Source organism: Astatotilapia calliptera, chromosome 7 (assembly GCF_900246225.1).
Source record: "Astatotilapia calliptera chromosome 7, fAstCal1.2, whole genome shotgun sequence".
Lineage (NCBI taxonomy): Eukaryota > Metazoa > Chordata > Actinopteri > Cichliformes > Cichlidae > Astatotilapia > Astatotilapia calliptera.
In genome coordinates this window covers 39,003,805-39,023,913 of record NC_039308.1, presented here as the reverse complement: position 1 = coordinate 39,023,913, position 20,109 = coordinate 39,003,805, and the positions used below count along the sequence as shown (strand labels likewise).

The following is a 20,109-nucleotide window of genomic DNA, read 5'->3' as shown; positions in this document are numbered from 1 at the left end:
TTGTGAGCGGTCACAGCATTGTTCCCCGTCTCAGCGCGCTGATCTCTACAACTTTGGTGGGTCTGTGTCCACCACCACTGTCTGCCCTGCTGTAACTGCAGCACCAGCAGCACCCATTTAAACTGAGACTGTGTTAAACTGACAGGGGCTTGGTGGTCTAATACCATGATAACAGCTGTAGCTTTGTTAGCAATACACCTACAACCAATCAAGACAAGAGGAGGAAAAAACCTAAAACTCCCAAATTTTGTTTGGTTGAGAGTACACACACATCGCTGTGTGTCCTGCAGCTGAGTCCTTCTTCCTTTGTTTGCTTCCACATGTCTGTACATCCACATTCAGCCACCGACACTCATGCACAAACACACACACACACACACTCGCACAATTTTACACTTACATTTGTGAAATATACACTCTTTTTTCATATTCCACATTAAATGAAGTTTTTACAGAATGTTGACAACAAAATGAAGAGAAAGACCTGCGAAAAGCACACTGGTGTACAGCATGAGTGTTTGTGTCCTTGTGGGGACCCTGTTTGCCCGCTAACGAGGTCTAAGGGGAGGGTTACAGCGTGTGCGTTTGAATGTATGCAGTATAGCTTTCTTGCCACCAGAGAGGTCCAGGGAAGTGATAAATTGAGCTGACAAACACAGAGGAATGATCCGTCCCATCTGTCCAGCTCTGTCGTCTCTCTCACCATCGCGCTGCCAACTTTAAGACTTGTTCTCCGTGTTTGTGTGTGTGTTTGTGTGCGTGTGTGTGCAGTTCCAAGCTTGAGCCAAAGTCCCTGTGTTTCTGAGCCCAGCTGTCTCGGATCCCAGAAAGCTGGAGGCAGTGAGTCTGAGTGAGTCTGCACACAAACTCTGCAGACACCGAGCTTTGGAAACGAAGTCAATGTGATCGAAAATCCCAGGAGTCTCTCTGTGTCTGCCTCTCTCATTCTCACCCTCGCTCAAACACACAACACACCCTCTCACGGTGTGTGTGCACTGTGTGTGTGGTGCAGAGAGCTGGCTAATCCGAACGTCCTCCAGAATAACTTCCCTCCTCCTCTGAAAGGCAGTTGTTGATGCTGGACGTCTGCTGGCTGACATTTAGTGTGTGTGTGTGTGTGTGTGTGTGTGTGTATGTGTGTTTGTAAATGTCTGTGTGTGTGTGTGTGTGTGTGTGTGTGTGTGTGTGTGTGTGTGTGTGTGTGTGTGTGTGTGTGTGTGTGTGTAAATCTGTGTGTGGGCATGTATGTGTGTATGCTAGTTCACATTTATGAGACGTGGAACAGGAACGCTGGCAGGATGGACACACACACAGTCACAGGGAGGAGGTGGAGGAGTGGGGCTGATGGCCGGCTGCTGCTTCTTGGCCCTGCAGAGTCCTGAGAGTCTATCGAGCCCTGGGCCAACAGAGCCTGAGCACAGAGGGGGGACAAAGGCACGAGCATTAGTGCACAAGTGTTTGTAATGCCTCATTCTGTGGTGTCCTGAAAATCTTACAAATGATGAAGCTGCTTGTTAGCTGGAAATCAATATACCTGTAAATCTATCCATGAAAATTTGTATAAAGTCCCTCTGACCAGCTCCCGTTCTAATTACAGACAGCCACATTTCATTCTTCAGTACTAATATTATAAATCCAAAATTCGTGTGTCACTGGTGACTGCAGATTTCTGAAACAAAGCTTTTCTATCGAGCGGGTTCAGTTGTGGGCGGTGTTAGAACGCCTCATACCTCATATCTGGCTTCAGATAAAGTTTTCTGCAATTAAATATTAATTCTTCATCAATATATAATTTCCTACTTTTTCAGATGTGTACCGTTTAATCTTGTCCTGCTATAATAATATAATAATAAATCTACGTACGGCTGTGTTAAAGTCTCTCACCACTGACTGCATGTCAAACTCTCAGATATCCAAAATTGAATTTTGCTATCAATAATTGATTTATTTCTTTTGTAACTGTCAGCTGTAGATGGCGGCGTCACTTAACTAGAGCAAGCAACTCGGAGCGTGAACCTCTGAAAATGAAGCTGAAGAGGAAACATAAAGCGTAAAATCTGTGGTATTGCACATTTGTAACACCGCTTCACTTTTATTCTTTATGTTTATTTTGTTGCAGGAGGAGCAGTATCCTACTGTGGTCGCCGCCCTCAGCACAGATGGTGTGTGGAGGCCGAGCAGGAGAGGTGTCTGCAGGAAGGTAAAGTGAGTCACAGAGCTGAGCTTTTATGGGCTGCTAAATATCTGAGTCTAACTCTCTTGCTTGAGTTTCAGCAGGTAATTCATTTTGTGTCTCTCTGTTTTACAGACAGATCTCCACCGAGGCGCAGCCGCTCCTTTTCTTTGCCGCCACACTCTCTGCAGCTTCTTATTCGTGCATATTTCATGTTGGAAGTTCATCTCCAGCTTCAGGTTTGGCAATAATATATCAATAAATTCAAACAAAGTGCTCCCATGTTCTCCATCTGTCACGTGACTCTCCTCTCCAACCTGGGGTGGTAACAGCTGCTGATGAAGATATTAGTGTGGTGATCAAGTGTTAATACAGAGCAGCTTATTGGAGGGAGCCTCACTTTGTTTCCTCACACTACACTTTACAGTTCAGCTGTGGATCTTTAACCCGAAAACAGATGGAGGACACTCAGTGAACCGGCCACAGGGAGGCTTACACAGGAAGTCTAGCAGCGAACTCTTAGAAATGAGAGTGGGCGAAAACACTGCTCGCTTTTTAATGTGCCAGCTGTGAAACTGAGAGCTGAGTACACACAGCATCCCATCATACACCATTTCTAAAAGACTACAGACACTACACTCATACGGTCAGTCACAGGTAGCCCCGCCCTAAACCCTTTTCTGGTCCTTTCTGAGTAACAGGACCTGAAACTCCAAAATGGACATGGTGCTTAAATCAGGCCTGAAAGCAGCGACTGACACCATAAGCTCATTGGGAAAGAGTTTCCTGAGCTCAGAGCCAGAGGCAGTTTCACCCATCCTTTAACAGTCTTTCCTGAAGATCACATCTCACCTCAGAATGATCTCCTCATAATCTCACTCGACCAAAAAGCCCATGCTGTAATAAAACACCACTTAAGTTTACTTTTTTCCATTATGTTGACCAATAATAAAAGCTTTCTCTGTGCCCTCTCAGACACACAATCAGAAGACGTCTAGCAAACAGGTGTCAAACTTCAGTTCTTGGGGGCTGGTGAGGTGGCAATTCAGCCATTTGATTCATGTTACAGCAGCTCATGAGTGAAAGCACAAGGTGCAATAAAAGTACTTTTAGAAGTAAAAATTTCCAAACACTTACATTTACTTACATTTATTTAAAATTACTTGAGAAGGGATAGGGGTTGCCACCTCAGCATGGAGTCAAGTTCTATTGAGTCTCGCTAATGACCTAATTTTATAAAAGGTTGCAGCAGGGACACATTTAAAAGTTTCAGGACACTGGCCATTGAGGACTGGCGTTTGACACCCCTGGTTTAGTATAATCAAGAACTTCCATTGTCTGGACTTGACTTCCTGTTCCATAAGGGGCGCTCTCAGGTCTGTCCAGAATGAACTTGCTCAGATGATTTTAGTGAAAGGGCTCTAAGCTGTCTGTCTCTGATAAAAATCATCTGTTCATTTTTCATCTCATCGTCTGATCTGATGATGCACGTCAGCGTCATATAAACAACCTGAACACCACATCAGCTGGTCCAAGTGATGGGGGAGATGGAGACCCCTCCACCCATTACTTCAACCATCGTTTTTAAAGTTTTGATCAGAGCTGCTCACCTCCTCGCACTCGAAGTCATCAGAGGGGATGCACTTCTGTCCTCCATCCTGTAAAACAAGAGCTCACTGTGAGAAAGTATCAGGCTGAGTATTGAATAAGATCCATCCATCCATCCATTCAGATCAGTAATAAAATGTGTGAGTGAACAAGGTGCTTTCTGATGAGTTTCAATAGAAAAATCAAGCCATGGTGCTGGACTGAGATCTGCAGGAATTTGAAGTGTGATCTCCCTCTGCTGAGAGTCTTCATCTGTAATATTGTGCAGAAGCTTGTCAGCGAAAGCTGAAGGCTTTAGTTGATCTGTAAAAACTCTCAGATTCTCTCATGGTGCATGCAAAGACCTCCACAATATTTTCAATAAATGATGGCGCCATTTTCCACAGAACTGACTGGCCAGTGCATGGGCTTAATCATGCTGTAACCACTGTGAACCCAGAGTTAAACCTCCCTAAATTCCAAACCCTGTATCACAGTACAGACCACAGACTAATAATCATAATGATTTTTGTACTTATACTGAGGTTTTGATGCATATGCTCAATAATCCAGGTAAGTAAATCCCCAAAAGTTGATTCTGTTCATGTGGACGTAGCGCTTTCAGTGGGAGAAACATTTCGTCACTCATCCGAGTGACTTCTTCAGTCTCAGCTGACTACAGGTTTCCCCAATCTTATAATGATTCACTTGCTTAAATCAAAAGGATTTAGTTCCAAAAAATACTCAGAGTCAGGTCCATAAATACCTGGACCCCACAGAGGTTTGAAATGCAGCATGCACACTTCAGCTTTAATTCAGAGGTAAAAATTACAGTCAGTGTTTTCAAAGGCTCTCGGGTTCTCTGCAGATGTCTGTCAAACTGAGTGGAAACAACAGATTCCTCAGAAACAGATCATCAATAATTAAAGCAGATGGTCAAAACCTGAAGTAAAATGTGGTGTTTGGACCACTGCTTCTGTGAGACCGTTAAAGGAAGCAGCTCCTCCACGTTTCAGCCTCCTCGGGTTTTTAAATCGAGCTCCACCTTCATTAAAATGCAGTGCTGATGATGACAAGGATGCACACTTATTTGTCCTCAAACACACACATGCCAGCATTTATCTCCGGCCTCCATCAGCTTCTTTGTCAGTGCTTCATTAGCATATCTCCTCCCGCTGCCTGGGTGGGTGAGTCAATCAGATCTTATCGCTCAGCGAGGAGGAAGAAAATTCTTTTCAGCGTCGGGGAAATCATCGCAAGTGGCCAGATCATTATCATTTCCCTGAAATATACATGCGCAGAGCCACAAATAGGCATCCATGTGCACGCGCACAGGCTTATTTAACCTGATCATTAAAGTGTGCAGATGATTTGCTATCATATGGACATCTTCTGACGCCGGACGCCTCTGCATGTCTGCTTCCTTTAAAAGAGCTGAAAATGATCGCTGTATTCACGAGCTTTGGGGAAAAGACACCATTATACAGTATGCATGAGGTGATATACAGCATCAACAGAGACGCAGCGCACAGCAGTATCACATTCCTGCCGATCCCTTTCTCTCTTTATCTGCCTGTTTTTCAGATGTAACTCCATCTGCACTGCCGGCTGTCCACAGAGCATTCAGACCCACTCCAAACATGCACGCTGACATCGCAGGTCTTTAGAAAGAGGCTTTGAAAGTGCTGACAGGTAGCCGTCTGCAGCTCTCTGCACTTGATGGAGGGCTGCAGGGTGAATTCATACTGTCACACTATGTTAAACGTGCAGTACAGGTGCTGTGAAATTGGATCATCTGACTGAGGGTTGGTCTCCTGTGCATTTACAGGTGCTCAGAATGCTTCTGCAGGCACTCTGGCATAAAAGGGTTGGTTGAAGAATGGAGACAGGAAAATAAACCATCCATCCATCGTTCTTCAGCAGTAGCCTTCAGCAGATCGCTGAACTAGAATTTAGTTACAGGTTACAGGAAGCCAGAGGTCACGTCCCATTTGGACCTCTGTGATTTGAACATTGTTCCACTTTTTTAAAAAACAAAACAAAAACCCTGTTTCCTCTCACTTCTGCTCAGTGGTTCTCCTTACTGTCAGCTAGTGGGTTAGGTTTAGGTGGGACTCTGCACCTCATGAAACTTGATGAAAACTTGGGTCTGAGCAGACCATCACTGTGACCTGATGTAGTGTTTTCCAACTGAGGTCCAGGGGTTGTGGGAAACACTGAACAGAAATTCAGAAAGACAGATTTTTGATCATGATCTTTGTTTGTGTTGTCGTTTTTAAGTTTGGTTTTCTGACTTTTAGAAGAACTCATCCTTCCTGCGATGATCTGCTTTCACCTCGGCTCTTTATCCTTCCAGCCGGTTTCTCAAAGCCACATTTAACACGCCAGAGTTTACTTTCCATCTGTTTGCCTTCTTAACGCTTCCATCTTGGCAGTCTGTGAACTTCAAATGAAAACACTAAGCTCAGAACACACACATCTTCATAAAGATGATCCACTGCAGCACTCTGCACCCACTCAGACATTACAGCTGAAATGCTGGCCACGATGTGCTGTGCTGTATGTGGACTGGATGCAGACTCATATCTGTGCTACAAGGATGTCTGCAGGCTGGACATAAAGGGAAGCACCATTGACCCTGAGGCCCGGTTGAGTTCAGACGACCATCACAGTGATCAACGCTGCAGCTGGACTGAGAGATGGGAAAACAGACACATGAGCTCCAATTCATCCGAACACTGTGCTCTGTGCAGCAAAAGAATTAAACAGAAAGAAATAAAAATGAATAGAAATGGTCCAAAAAGCAGGGACAATCCTCACGAGGAGGAACAAACTGAGTCATCTGCTCTTTATCTTAAGCCGAACAAATCCAACCCGTAAAGGTCCCAGAATCGCAAACCCTGGTCTTCATTCTTGCTGCACTGAAGAATGAGAATTACAGAAACTGTTTCCATTCCAGGAAAAGAGGACCAGAACTTTGTGCACTTCCTGTCACAGGGACCACCCTAGTGGGACCTTTTTTACCTCACTGTCACCATAAAGCTGCTGATCCTAAAGTTGGAACCACAGTCATCAGAGGCCATGTGAGAAGTAACTGCAACAAATGCAATAACTGGCAGATGCAGCCTTCAATTTCTAACACCAAAATTTATAAACAGTATCATAGGTGGGCGGAGCTTCTGGGTCTGAAGACTGCAGCCACAGGGGGTGATATATGTGGCTGCAAAACAAATCTACACCCTCTGCAAACACTTCTCTGATTTTATGCTCAATACATTATTTTAGGTGATACTGAATAAAACAAAAAGTCACTTTTGTAAATTTTGGTCGTTTGATGTTTCAGAACGGTTTATCTGGGATACACGCACTGGTTAACTGTCAGTCCTAAATCATTAGCCAATGAGAGTTCCCTTTCATAGTCTCCCCCACCCCGTTCTCGTCACATGTCGTTTGAAAACACCAACATGTCAACAGTGGAAACTTTCATCTCGAGCCTTCAAACTGGAACCTCACAAACGAGTAGGTCAACTGAGTACATGATAATGATATGTAATCTCAAATCTGCTAAAAGGGCCTCTGGTTAAACGTCACTAAAGCACGCAGTGCACAGGGAAAAAAAGAGGGTACTCCAGGGTCAGAACTTCTAAGAAACTCTATAAAACTGCAAGGCAGGGTTTCTCCTCTCAAACCAATCACCACCAGTTATTTGACAACAATCAGCAACCACCTGGAAACCACAGTTACTGTCACTAACAGGACAAATCATCCTTCAGTTTCAAAGATATGTAATAGAGGTAGTAGTAGAGGTATATACTTGCTTGTAGACACTGTGGATGGGCACATTGGTTGGCATGAAGCCATGCTATTCTGACATGGTAGCTGGTACATTGTAGTCTCGGTGAAGTTTGGTAGAAGCTGGAGGCCACATGTCACTCGAAGGTGAACTCACCTTCCAATGACAAAGCTCCAAGCTCACCCAGCCGTAACCAGAACTTCAAAACTTAGCATGGCTTAACTTGCTTCTGCTTCTGTTGTTGGGATTATGTGTGGAATTTACAGTGTGACTGAAGCTGTTACCAGTTATCAGAGCCTTTGAGTCCAGTGCAGTGGAAACAGGCTGAAGAAGTGTCACCTTTACAGGCCTGATCACTATGCTGTACACCGGCCTTTGGTTAGGGTTAACAGACACTGATTATTACAGTCAGGGATGCATGGCTTTGTAATTGGAAGATGGAACAACACTGCTAATTAAAGGTTCGTGGAGCCACCCGTCAACCTGAACCTCCACCTTAGGTGTTCTTTTTTTTACTAAAATATCAGCTGATTTCCTGTTTTTGTCCCATCATGAGAATTCTGACCACTGGAAAGCTGCTGGTGTTTAAGCACAATTTCCAGAAATGCCTGAGATATCTGCACAAAATAGAGCTATTGCTACTTTCAGCTGCTCCCTCCTTCCCAGCGGGGACCTCCATATGTTTGATTTGGCAGAATTTCATATTGGATGCTCTTCCTTCAACCCCAGAGGGATTAGTGTCTCCTCCGCACAAAATATTAACTGTAAAACTCTTTCTCTACTACAAAGACAAAGAGAATAAAAAAAACCCATATGTTTAGGTGTACGAGTGCACCAAAATAAATGAAAGTCTTCACATATTCAAGGCTTACGATCTAAAACAGAATGCCAAAATCCACAAACTGCTCCACAGCAGACAAATAGGAAGAAGACCCCAGTCTGCAGTTCTGCAGACTGGAGTTTATTACAGACACATCAGCTTCAGCTCCAGTTTCAGTGATACTAACTCAGTATTTTGTGACTCCAAAACTGAAATGTATTAGAGGTGTTCCGGGATGGCATGAATGCTGGCAATGTGCTTAAAAAATAAGAACATTGCAGCTTTGGCTCAACCTTTAATTTTCCACATTGGCACAAGACTGCCAACACAGAGCTCAGACAGACCGAAAGAAAAAAATCTGTTAGACATTTGGCTGCATGTGAGGAAACCATCACATAGAAACAGCTGAAGCCAAAACCCTCCAACAGAGGATGGCTGGACTTCAAGACTCAACATAAACTCTATAAAAAATCCAGCATTTACATTATAATTATAAATAAACTAATAAAGTAGCCTTCATGTCTGTTTCAAACTAAAGAGAGGTATCAGCTTCTGCAGCTAGTTGAAATCATGGCCCTGGAAATGTGTTGAGGACATTCTGCGGTACCAGTCAGTGTATGCTGGGTTCACTGGTCCACTTGTGTCTCCTGCTTTGCCTCTCCAGTCTAACACAGATAGTTTTACACATTACACGTTTCTGTGTGTACGTGTGTATATGGTTTTAAATATGCATTGCATGTTTTTTAGAGTATTTTTGGAATGGTAAAGTATATGATACCATGTCATAATTGAGAACCAACAGCAGGAAGTGACATTTATGGACTGGTCATTTAGTTCAGTCCTGAGGGTGGTGCAGTCTTTGAGCATGCTGATGTTGTTTAGCTGTCCAGGTTTAAATAAGAAGATTCACTGATTCATTGAGGTGTGTAAATTGTTACACATCTCAGAAACTCATTAAACTCATTGGTTTGTTGCAGAATTCTCTCTTTTCTGTATTTGAGCCCACATTAAATGAAGCTACAAACTCAGTACACACTGACTTGGATAACGTGCACACTCATGATCAGCAAAACTAATGTTGGGTATTTTTTGTAGAGTTTTCATTTCTTTCATCATTAAAAGTTATATGTGTATGCAAGTGGGTTAAAAATGTAAAAGTTCAGTAAAATGTCACATCCATCCCATTATATGATGAAGTTTTCTATAATTCATGCTTTAAATCTCTTTCATAATGCATAGCAATTTAGTTTGGCCTATATAACCTCCAGCCTTGCACCTCTTCTCTGTACATAATGGATGGAATTCCACTTTCCCACAATGCAGGCAGGATGACGCTAATGTGTGTGAAGGTGAAGAAGAGCGACGCACATAAAGCTGCAGTGCTCAGACCTCCTCAGTCATACCTGCTGTCTGCATTTCTCTTTCTATAACCACCCGTTTTTATTATACTGCTATAAAAAAATTAGCTTTTTCAGATTTATCCCTTTAGAACCAAATATTCATATTTTATTTTTTGAGGCGATCCACACAGTTTGACTTTAGTCACAGTGCTCCAAAGGTACGCGTTCTCCTGCTTTCGTGGTTTAATCGTGGCTATGAAACATCTTCAAAAGGAGAAACAAAATGAGGGCAAACATATATTTTTATGTGTTTTTTTATTGCTAATAATGAACAGACTAACTTAAAGAAAGAAAATAACACAAGACCTTCCACGATTCTTGCTTCCTACTAATAGCTGGTTTAATTTTCCAAAAACTGAAAGTTATCTCAAAGATAAAAATATGCTACTGTGGATGGATGAGGTCAGTTAATTCATCCAAACTCGTGGGGCTGATATGAATACTTAGCCAGGAATCTTCATTTGCTTCTTTATCAGCTTTCCTCGCTTAACCACCACCTGATTTACAGATTTATAATCCGCGGTGTGCCAGCAAAACACCTGTGACTGAGCTCCAGATCTCCTCTCCACACAGGAATGTAAGATGCACTGTTTGCCTACCTGCTAGAGTTCTGAGACTGAGCTGAAAACACACAGACAGAGCTATCATGTCCTAAGCTTAAACACATTTTTACTGAGCCCCGGCATGGGAAGTATGAGAGGCATGCTCCTGTGGATTATACTGGACTGAATACAACCTAATATTTGTTTTTAAAGAGAAACTAGATAGTTATATGCTCCTTATATTTGATATAGATTTAAAATGAACAGTAGTGAGCTACCTGGCATGGATTTAGACTACCAGCATGGTACAGCCAACAGGTCTGTAAGAATCACACTACTGAGGTGAAGGTCCACTGGGGTTGGATGGATGGGTGTAAATTTCAGTATCAGAAAGTAAGTTTGAAGCAGGAACTATGCATGCATTCTTGGAGTGGACTGAAAAATACCGTAATGAGAACGGTTTGTCTGTGGTGTCTCAGTCAGCTCTGGAAGTGTTTGGTTAGCTGAGGGTAAACTGCACTAAGCTTTCAATTATTGAAAACTCAAACCAAGTTCACCATGTCCTCTCAGCAGAAACACAACCATTAATAGCACAGCTTCTATAATACATTTGACCACCTCAGCCTCTATACCCCTGCATCCTTCTGTAATTAATAATCCAGCTGAAAAAAAAGGTTAGGTCCTTTGGACTTAAATTTTCAAACATCTGGCAAACATGGTGGCATAATCTCTGCCACCTAAAACTGCACATACATTTTTATGCAGATTACACTGTTTTATATGCCACTGGCCGTTCCTCTGATCAGGCCACTGCAAATGTACAGTCTGCTTTTGGTACATTTCAAAATTCTCTGATCACACATAATCTTATTTTAAACTCTGATAAAACAAAATGCATGAGTGCATTTAAGGTCAACTAAAAATATCCAGCATACAGTCCATACTAAAACTCATCATGGTCATTAAAATTGTTCTCTGTTATAAATATTTAGGACTCTGGCTGGAAGTTAGACTCACTTTTAAAAACCACTATTGAGGAAAATTAAAGATGAAGATTAGAGTTTCACATAGAAACAAATCTTGTTTCTCATTCACAAGCACATTGCCAGTCTTGGTAAATGGACTGCTTCTTACAAAGCGCTTTTCTACTGTACCTGAGCACTCAAGGCACTTTATACAACTTGACTCATTCACCCGTTCACACAAGCACTTTTTCTATGTAAGTGCTTTCTATCTGACATTCACACTCCGATGGATGCATCAAACAGCAACTTGGGTTTAGTACTCTCCACGCAGACTGGAGCACCAGGGCTTGAACCACCAACCTTCCAGTTGGCAGATGACCTGCACTACAGCCATGCCAAAAGGTTTGTGCCTTGGATGGTAATGTGATTGATTTGGTAGATTTTCCATTCCTTCCTGCCCTGTGTCTGTAGAGAACCAGTGACCTTTTGCTTGCCATGCAAATGTGTCAACCATCACATTATAAGCAGAACACTAACGATGATATTGTTCATATGCATGCTTCTATATCCACCTCGACGCCTCTTGATTTTGTGTATTCTGTGCACTGAATCATGTGTCTTTCCAGGCTCTGCTGCTTACCTCTGCGCCTTTGCTGAATTTAAACACAGTACTTACAATGTCAGTTTGCAGGACATTTTATCAATAGCTGTGCCTCTTGAAAACTGCATTTAAATACTTCGCTGCCTATAAATGGAATAAGCTAAAAACAAACCCAAGAATGGTGTTGTCTGATTTCACAGGAACATTTTAAAGGGTTGCATTTGTTTATATGCAACTACTTGAGTAGGTTTTTCTTCATCTGTGATCATGTGTAATGGCTTGTTCTATTGTGTAGCCGACTGTCTAAATTTTTGAATTTTTTTTGTACTGACATTTCTCTTGAAAAAAGATCTCGTTCTCACTGAGCTTACCTGTTGTAAAGAATATAATAAATAAGGCAGCAGCCATGTACTGTAGCTCAGACAGAAACCACAAAAAAACTATATCCAGACCAAGCCTCTCATATATTCATCGAGTAATTTAAATAACTCAATGATAAAAAAATCGTCACAGCAAATTTTTTTCTTCAATGCTTCGTTCCATCATTACCATGTAAATACGAGCGACACATAAACAGGCCAGAGATTTATTCAGGAGTAGTGAGTGAATAAACCACATTAAGAACACACAGGCCCCAGTCTTCAACAAAAACACTGGTAACAGAAGAGCAGCAGAGATGAGGTTTGTTTCACACAGAGAAATCTGCAGTGAGTCTCTTGAAGTTTATTAAAATCTGCAGATGAAATGTTAACTTAGTCTGATACATGTTTAAATTATACAGCTCGCTGAAAGCTGACGGCAGCCGTCCTATTTTACATGGAATTGATACCTGCAGCAAGCAGGGGTGAGTCTAAAGAGGGACATTGGGTGTACTAGTATTGTATTAATATTTCAAAATATAAATATTTTAAAAAATGTAAAAATATATAAATGCAAGACCATTAAAAATGTACATGGGCCAATAAAACTGAGGATTGTTAGGTTGGACAGTGAATTATTATTAATATTAATTAAGGTCTACACCATAATAACATCTTGTTTTCAGCAGCACAGAAAGGCACAGCACACACTTCACAATGCTGATACATTTCTCTTCATCGCAGCCACCACATTTTATTTGTAAGCCTTTTCTTTAAAGGCTTACAGATACAATCTCACTCACTCTCGTGCATAGTAAAACATGCAGACACACGCGCACAAAAACTCATAAACATAAACACACAGCAAATCCACCTCATCCAGGAGATAAAATGCCGTCACAACTCTTTCTGCCTCCTGTTTTTATTATTGCTCAACAATAAGACAAAAGTACTTCTTATCCAATTGCTTGATTAATCAATGAAATAATCACTAGAATACTCGATTACTAAGGCCTAATCCAAACTCACCTGCAGGTTCGCACAAGTGGAAAACATACAAGCACTGTCCAGGGGTTTGATTGCATTTCCGTGCAGAGAGGGAGCAGGTTTGGCGATGACTGGAGGCCCGGCAGGGGGCAGGAAAGTGGATGACGGCTCGGTTACGAAAAGAGTCCCTCCCTCCGAGCTGTAACCAAACGACTGGATGGCATTTTCTGTGTGGAGATAGAGACGGGCGGTCAGAGAAAGAGCGAGAACTTTCTACACCTGCTGAGAACCACACTGACCTGACAACCAATTACTGTTTTCTCATCAAGAGGCAGCTGCCACCTGGCCTTCCTCCAGGTAGGTAACAAGAATCTGACGCTGGTCTGTATCCTAAATTTAGATCAGCACACATGGTTCACTGTTGGGTCCTAAATTCCCCCCAAAACAAGCCAAACCCTCCAAGCTCAATCAAACTGGTAATTATTAGCGAGTATGTCTGTGAATGTTCTAAGTCAACCAGGTCATCGTAGTCTAAGGAGCTTGGAGAGAAAAGTGTCTGGACTTCTTTAAGTTGCTTGAAGATGTTTCACCTCTCATCCGAGAAGCTTCTTCAGTTCTAGGGTCACATGGTGGAGAGTCCCAGATTTAAACCCTGTGGGAGTTTCCCCCCAAAGAGGGACAAAAGAACCCCCTGATGATCCTCTACCTAATCACATGAGCCAAGGTGTGAAAACTGGTGTGGGTCACAATCAGCCAGGGTTTTGGGTGAGCTCATTGTGAAACCTGGCCCCACCCTATCATGTGATTTCCTGAGGTCAGATGGCCCAGGATGTGAGTGGGCGTTAAGGCGTCTGGGAAGGGATCTCAAAACTGGATTATAGATGGCAGACAGTTGGTGTCGTAGGCCACCACCTCTGTTCAAAGATGGTCGCTCACAGTGGACATAGATGGCTTCTTTCACTCCTCTTTCAAACCATCTGTCCAAAATGTGAACATTGGCATCCTCGAAAGAGTGACCTTTGTCATTTAGATGCAGATGGACTGCTGAGTCTTGTCCTGTCGGTGGTGGCTCTTCTATGTTGTGCCATGCGCTTGTGAAGTGGCTGTTTGGTCTCTCCAATGTAGCTATAATCTGGTATGTTTACATTCATGTAATTTTTTTTACATTTATGTTCATTAACATGCACTGTCCTAAATAAATAAATAAATTTATGTCCACTGTGAGCGACCATCTTTGAACAGAGGCGGTGGCTTACGACACCAACTGTGACCCACACCAGTTTTCACACCTTGGCTCATGTGATTAGGTAGAGGATCATCAGGGGGTCCTTTTGTCCCTCTTTGGGGGGAAACTCCCACGGGGTTTAAATCTGGGACTCTCCACCATTTGACCCTAGAACTGAAGAAGCTTCTCGGATGAGAGGTGAAACGTCTTCAAGCAACTTAAAGAAGTCCAGACGCTTTTCTTTCCAAGCTTCTTAGACAATTATTACTGAGGCACACCTGTCAGAATCCAGCCCAAGTGTGCCCAAGTCTAGCCTGAAGTGACCTAATTCAGCTGGTCACCTTGGTGTCTGGAAACCTTTGCTATATTATATATAATACTTACCTAAAGTCATATTCATAACCAATGAACCCGTTTCTTCCTGCTATCTAATCTAATGCTCAGTTCGAAGAACTACAAATCTAAATAGCTGAAATAACTTTTTATCAACAGAAACAAAAGTCATTGGATTTGTGTCACACTGGAGGATGTGTAGTGTTTCCAGTGTGTGCCATCTTTGTGCCATTGTTTCATCTGAGCATATTGTGAGAGTCTTTGCAGATTCTGCAATCATTTATGGTCATGCTACACTCTTAGCTTATCACCTCTACTGTCTGCAGACGTCAGGCAAACATAGACACAGGTGTGGTGACTGGGAGAAGATTATGATTATGTTGATTATGTTGCTGCTGCTTTGTGAAAGTCTGCAGAAGATCTTCTTCTTCCAGCTGATTCATTTAAGGGTCGCCACAATGGATCATCTGCCTCCATCTATCCCACCATCCTTCTCTGTTACACCAACCTTCCGAATGTCCTCCTTTACAACATCCATGGGCGTTCTCTGAGGTCTTTTCTCTCTGTTTACCATCGTAGTCCCACATTTAGCATCCCTACTCTCACCTCCTCACTCCCGCCTTTCCTTCTCTCTCACTGCCTTCTAATATGCCTTCCCCCTCTGCTCTATGGCCAACAGGAGCACAGTTTCCACCAGCAACCTGTTAGCTAACAGAGGCCGAGGTGGTCATTGTTAACCTGGTATTTGGTATGGGTACAGTTTAGCCAGATACTGGGGCATACTGGGGGATACTGAGGCGGAGCAGCCTCGAATAAAGTCATCTGTCTACCAGTTAGATGTTGACTCACTCCACCTCTCCTTCATTCACAGCCTCCTCCAAATACCTCAGTATCTCACCATCAATTAGAAGGACAGCCATGGCATTTAATGTAGATACCCATGGTTGATGGAGGATGGGGAATTTTGTTGAGCTAACATTTACAGTTTTGGGTGAACTGTTAACTCTGTGTCCACCCAGGATCCCCTGAGGATGATTTGGGATCACTTGGTTATTATCTGCTGTTTCTTCATTTGAAGGAGTCCAAATACTTTGATGTTTACTGCACTGAATAATGGGATTTTTGAGTACTGAACCTGAAAAACCTTCACAGTAATAAGTGACGCTATGGCTTCAGACCAGATTCAGATTCGATGTAAGACTTTTAAGGGTTAAAAATGCAACTCATGATGAAATTCAAGGCCAGCATGACAACTATAAAACTAAAGAAACAAACAGACACAGGGTTGGAGACACAGGTGTTTTCTTTCACTGCAAAGACTTTTAAAAGATTGATTTAACCCCAGTTATGTCATTTTTGGTTTAATTAATTAAAGACCTTTTATGGATTGCAGGAATCCTGGTTTATACATATGAATAATGCACATTGAAAATCAAATTTTAACCTTCTTTTATGGCTTTGAGTGTTTTTTCTGGTCTTTTTTACATTCTGGGGATCCACTGGCCTTGGAGATGAAAATATAACCTAACAAACTGAAGACGAATGACTATCGACCATTTTCACGAGGGCTGAATACAGAATAAAGAATATACAAGTTAGTATTTACACCACAGAACTGTGTGTGTTTATGGGAATTCATACTGAGACCAGCACAGAGATACACCAACAACTTTTTAAGCCCAACACACTGGTCTGTGGAGTCTGTTGGTAGGATCCATGGTGGTCTGTTTGGAGAATGATTAATGAACACAGTGGTGCAATGCAACCCACTCAACACAAGGCAGAGGTTGCTGCTGCCTCAGTGCAGCAAATCACGTTCAGATAACTGAAGGTTATTCTTGCATCTGAACACAAAACGTGTTTGTCCAGGTCTGACTACACCTCGACTGCAGAGAGCATTCTCCGCCCCTGTTAAACGTTAACGTGCCGCCGCGTCTTCTGACAGACCGGGAGATCATGGAGAGGGTACTCGAGCCCTGACGCTGTGCTCAGGTATCTGCACCAACATGCAGGTGCTTTCAGGCCGTAACCTGGGAGGTGGACCTCCATGGATTGGAATGTGGGTCCGAAGTTCACCTGATCCATGATAACTCCCGCACACTAACAGGAGCCGTGATGAAGAGATAATCAGTGTTATTCCCGTCACCTGACAGAGCTCACAGTTTTGAGCCTGATCAGAGCACAGTCCAGTAATCTGAGTACTTTTGGGTTTGAACATTTGGAGACATGTACATCATAAACAGGCTTCATCCTTCATTAACTGACTGACTTTCACATATACATGAATGCATGAAGTTCAATGTAACGGCATGGTTGTGTTCTTCGCTGCCTGCAGCACATGGATATGTATGTTTGCATCCACAGGAGGAGGAGGAGCGGATGTGTGATGGAGGAGGCGCAGCGGTGATGTTGGAGCTGGGTCAGTGTTATTTAAAGAAGGTATCTGGGGATCTTCAATACATCGGCTCGTACTTCTCTGTTTTTCCTCCTCCACTAACCTTTCCCCTCAATTATCCGCCTCACTCACACCTCTGTTTCTTTAACCATGCCAACGTTTTCAGCATTTCATGTGCTGAGACGACACATTTAACAGTAACATGTATCATGATTTTATTCATTGATTTAACCTCATACTGCAGTTCCACACCTCTGCACAGCTTGGGTTAGAGTTTGATAACATTTCTACATTAAAGTCTGAAAGTCTCATTATTTATGAACTATTTAATGGTTTCCCAAAATGAAGCCTACTTTTAAATGTAATAATTTCTACAATCAATAATTAAGACATTTAAAAATAAGAAATTATTCAGTGTGAATATTTTCTGCTTTTCTATGCTTCATATTTGTAAACTAAATTATAGTGCCCAAATCACTCTCCTTTTATGGAATAATCAATTAACAGTTTTTGGAAAATGCATAACCTAAACAGGCAACATCATTGATAAGCAACATAGAAATGAAAAATTCTGTTCTGAGTTCTGTAATATGATAGAGCTGAAATTTTGAATTTCCATGAATTTCCACCCTTTCAGTGTAAAGGGGTAAGATACATTTCTGTTAGCAGCAGCTTCATAAACTCAGATCCATAAATGACTGAATCCATCAGACAACAAACAGAAAACATGGCATAAAACTACCTGCAGGTATGTTCACATGTTGTTACAGCAGTGTGAAGGCTGATTGGCTTATAACCTGTTTGATTAATAATTTTGTTTTCTGGATTATTTAGGTAAATATTCTCCAGACTAACTGGAGAGGATCAGCACTTTACAGCTCCGACTCTCCTGATCAGGCATGCAGCACTCACTGAGGCAGGTGTTGTGTGTGAAATCGCGGTGGAAAGCTTCACACTCGTGCTCCTGGTGGCCGGTGCCCCTGCAGGTGCACCACAGGCTCATAGTGATGTTGGATGGGCTGCTGTCGCTGTAGTTTGGCGTTACATCCGAGCCTGAGGCAGGGAGGGGGGAGGAGGAGAGGAATAAGAATTAGGGTGGAGATTAGCCGGGAAGAAAGGTAAAGAGGATTTTTGCAAATTGGGAATTGAATCATTGAAAGATTTCCAGAGAAGAAATGAGTCACCAGTAGAATGTTTCTCTGCTCTTAATTCTCAACTGAAAGATTTAAATAACGGTCAAGTGGCTGCTGATCACAGCCAGAAACGAACAGGCTGGCTTCACTAAACAGGTCATGTGGTAAAGTTAGAGGAAGGCACAGTTACCTGAACTCATTAGATCTAAACAACTAACTCTGTGCTGGAGGATCTCTGTACCAAACACCTGTCACAGGTTAGGTCAGGTTCTACTATAAACAGGAAGATATTTTGAGAAAGCAGAATTAATTACTAATCTACGGTGGCCCTGAGAGGCCAAACAGACTGCAACTTAAGAAAACACCAGCAATTAGTAAAACGCACTTCCCTTGTGCTTTTGGAAATCTGTTTTTTCCTATTTCTGTTTTTGTTCTTCCTATTTCTGTTTTGTTTTTTCCTATTTCCGTTGTGTTTTGTGTGCTTTTGCAGCGTTTTTCTTATTGCTGGTGTTTTCTTAAGTTGCAGTCCGTTTGGCCTCTCAGGGCCACCGTACTAATGAAGTCATTCAGATGTCAGTTTTCAGCATGTGTGACCCAAACTGTGATAAAAGGCAAGCAGTATTGTAACGACAGTCTAACCGACTCCATCAAACACTTTAATTCTGTTTCCAGTATTTGGGTTAGGGTTGGGGCCATCACCACTGATGATGTACACATCAGAAGGTTAGCCGAGTTTAGGCTAGACTTACCAATGAGGCCGACATAGGACATGAGGCAGCCGTGGTAGTTATCGTGAGGGCAGGTGGTGACGGTGTGTGGTGTCACCTGGCAGTTCATGTGGAAATCAGCGAGCCGAGACCTGCAACAGGAAGCAACACAACAAAAAACATCAGTAACATGATGTAATTTGGCCAACAGCTACCAGCTGTGTGTGTGTGTGTGTGTGTGTGTGTGTGTGTGTGTGTGTGTGTGTGTGTGTGTGTGTGTGTGTGTGTGTGTCGGGGGGGGGGGTGCTGTCAAGCTTGCCTAGAGTGAATGGGGTTCTTTGCCTCTGGAGAATAAACCTCCCCCAAAGGGCTTGAGACAATCGAAACACTTCTATTTTTAGATGTTCATGAAAGACCTTTCTGTCAGTTTACGGAAACGGCGTCCCCCATCTTGAATTGGGGTGTAAAGCAAGCAGCAGCCCCCTGTTAGCATCACCTTCAACCACCACAATCAGCTGCTGCTTCTACACACATGGTAGCTTCTGCTGGGCTTTAACGACGCTGCTAACATCTGCTAGAGTCATCGCTTCGAAACGGACACCATTGAGGGAGGAAGACCTGCCCTAAATCCTGAACCAGCTAATCAGCACACATTAGCAGAGTGCTAGCATTTTATGGCAATCGCTGTGAGAAAAACTAAAGGACAGAAGAGTAGTTTTCCTTCATGCTGGACTTATGGAAGCAAAAATGAAACAGACTTTTGTGTACAATCAGCTGGAAATAACATTTTGTTCTATTCACTCCATCGAGCGCCTCCTGGTGTGCCCCAGCTGAACAGGCACAAGGGACAGGCAGTGTAATGCTGTGGGTGGTTCAATGAGAGTGTGTTTTTAAATCCTGCATGCTGCTCGTCACGTCTGCAGAATCATTCCCGTGAACATTGAAAGCAAACACGTGTCATTTTGGGGGGTTTTGCAGGAAGGACTGATGGTCACATGACACTGAGTGGTCCTTAGTAATTAAGCCTAACAATGGACTGTAATAAGCAGCAGCTGCACAAACAACCTCTGGGGTTGACTTTTTTTTTTA

The 20,109-nt window shown here is 42.7% G+C and overlaps 1 protein-coding gene across 1 annotated transcript in view; it reads right to left on the bottom strand.

The window, feature by feature from the left end:
- Nucleotides 1-1,207: 1,207 nt before the first annotated feature.
- Nucleotides 1,208-20,109, bottom strand: part of gfra2b (GDNF family receptor alpha 2b) — a 143,112-nt gene continuing 124,210 nt past the window's right edge. The window contains exons 6-10 of the mRNA XM_026174688.1: nucleotides 19,063-19,172; nucleotides 18,093-18,233; nucleotides 13,270-13,454; nucleotides 3,784-3,831; nucleotides 1,208-1,411 (exon numbers count right to left, since the gene is read on the bottom strand). Coding sequence (XP_026030473.1) covers nucleotides 1,268-1,411; nucleotides 3,784-3,831; nucleotides 13,270-13,454; nucleotides 18,093-18,233; nucleotides 19,063-19,172 — 628 coding nt within the window. The 3' untranslated portion in view covers nucleotides 1,208-1,267. The remainder of the gene's footprint in view (nucleotides 1,412-3,783; nucleotides 3,832-13,269; nucleotides 13,455-18,092; nucleotides 18,234-19,062; nucleotides 19,173-20,109) is intronic.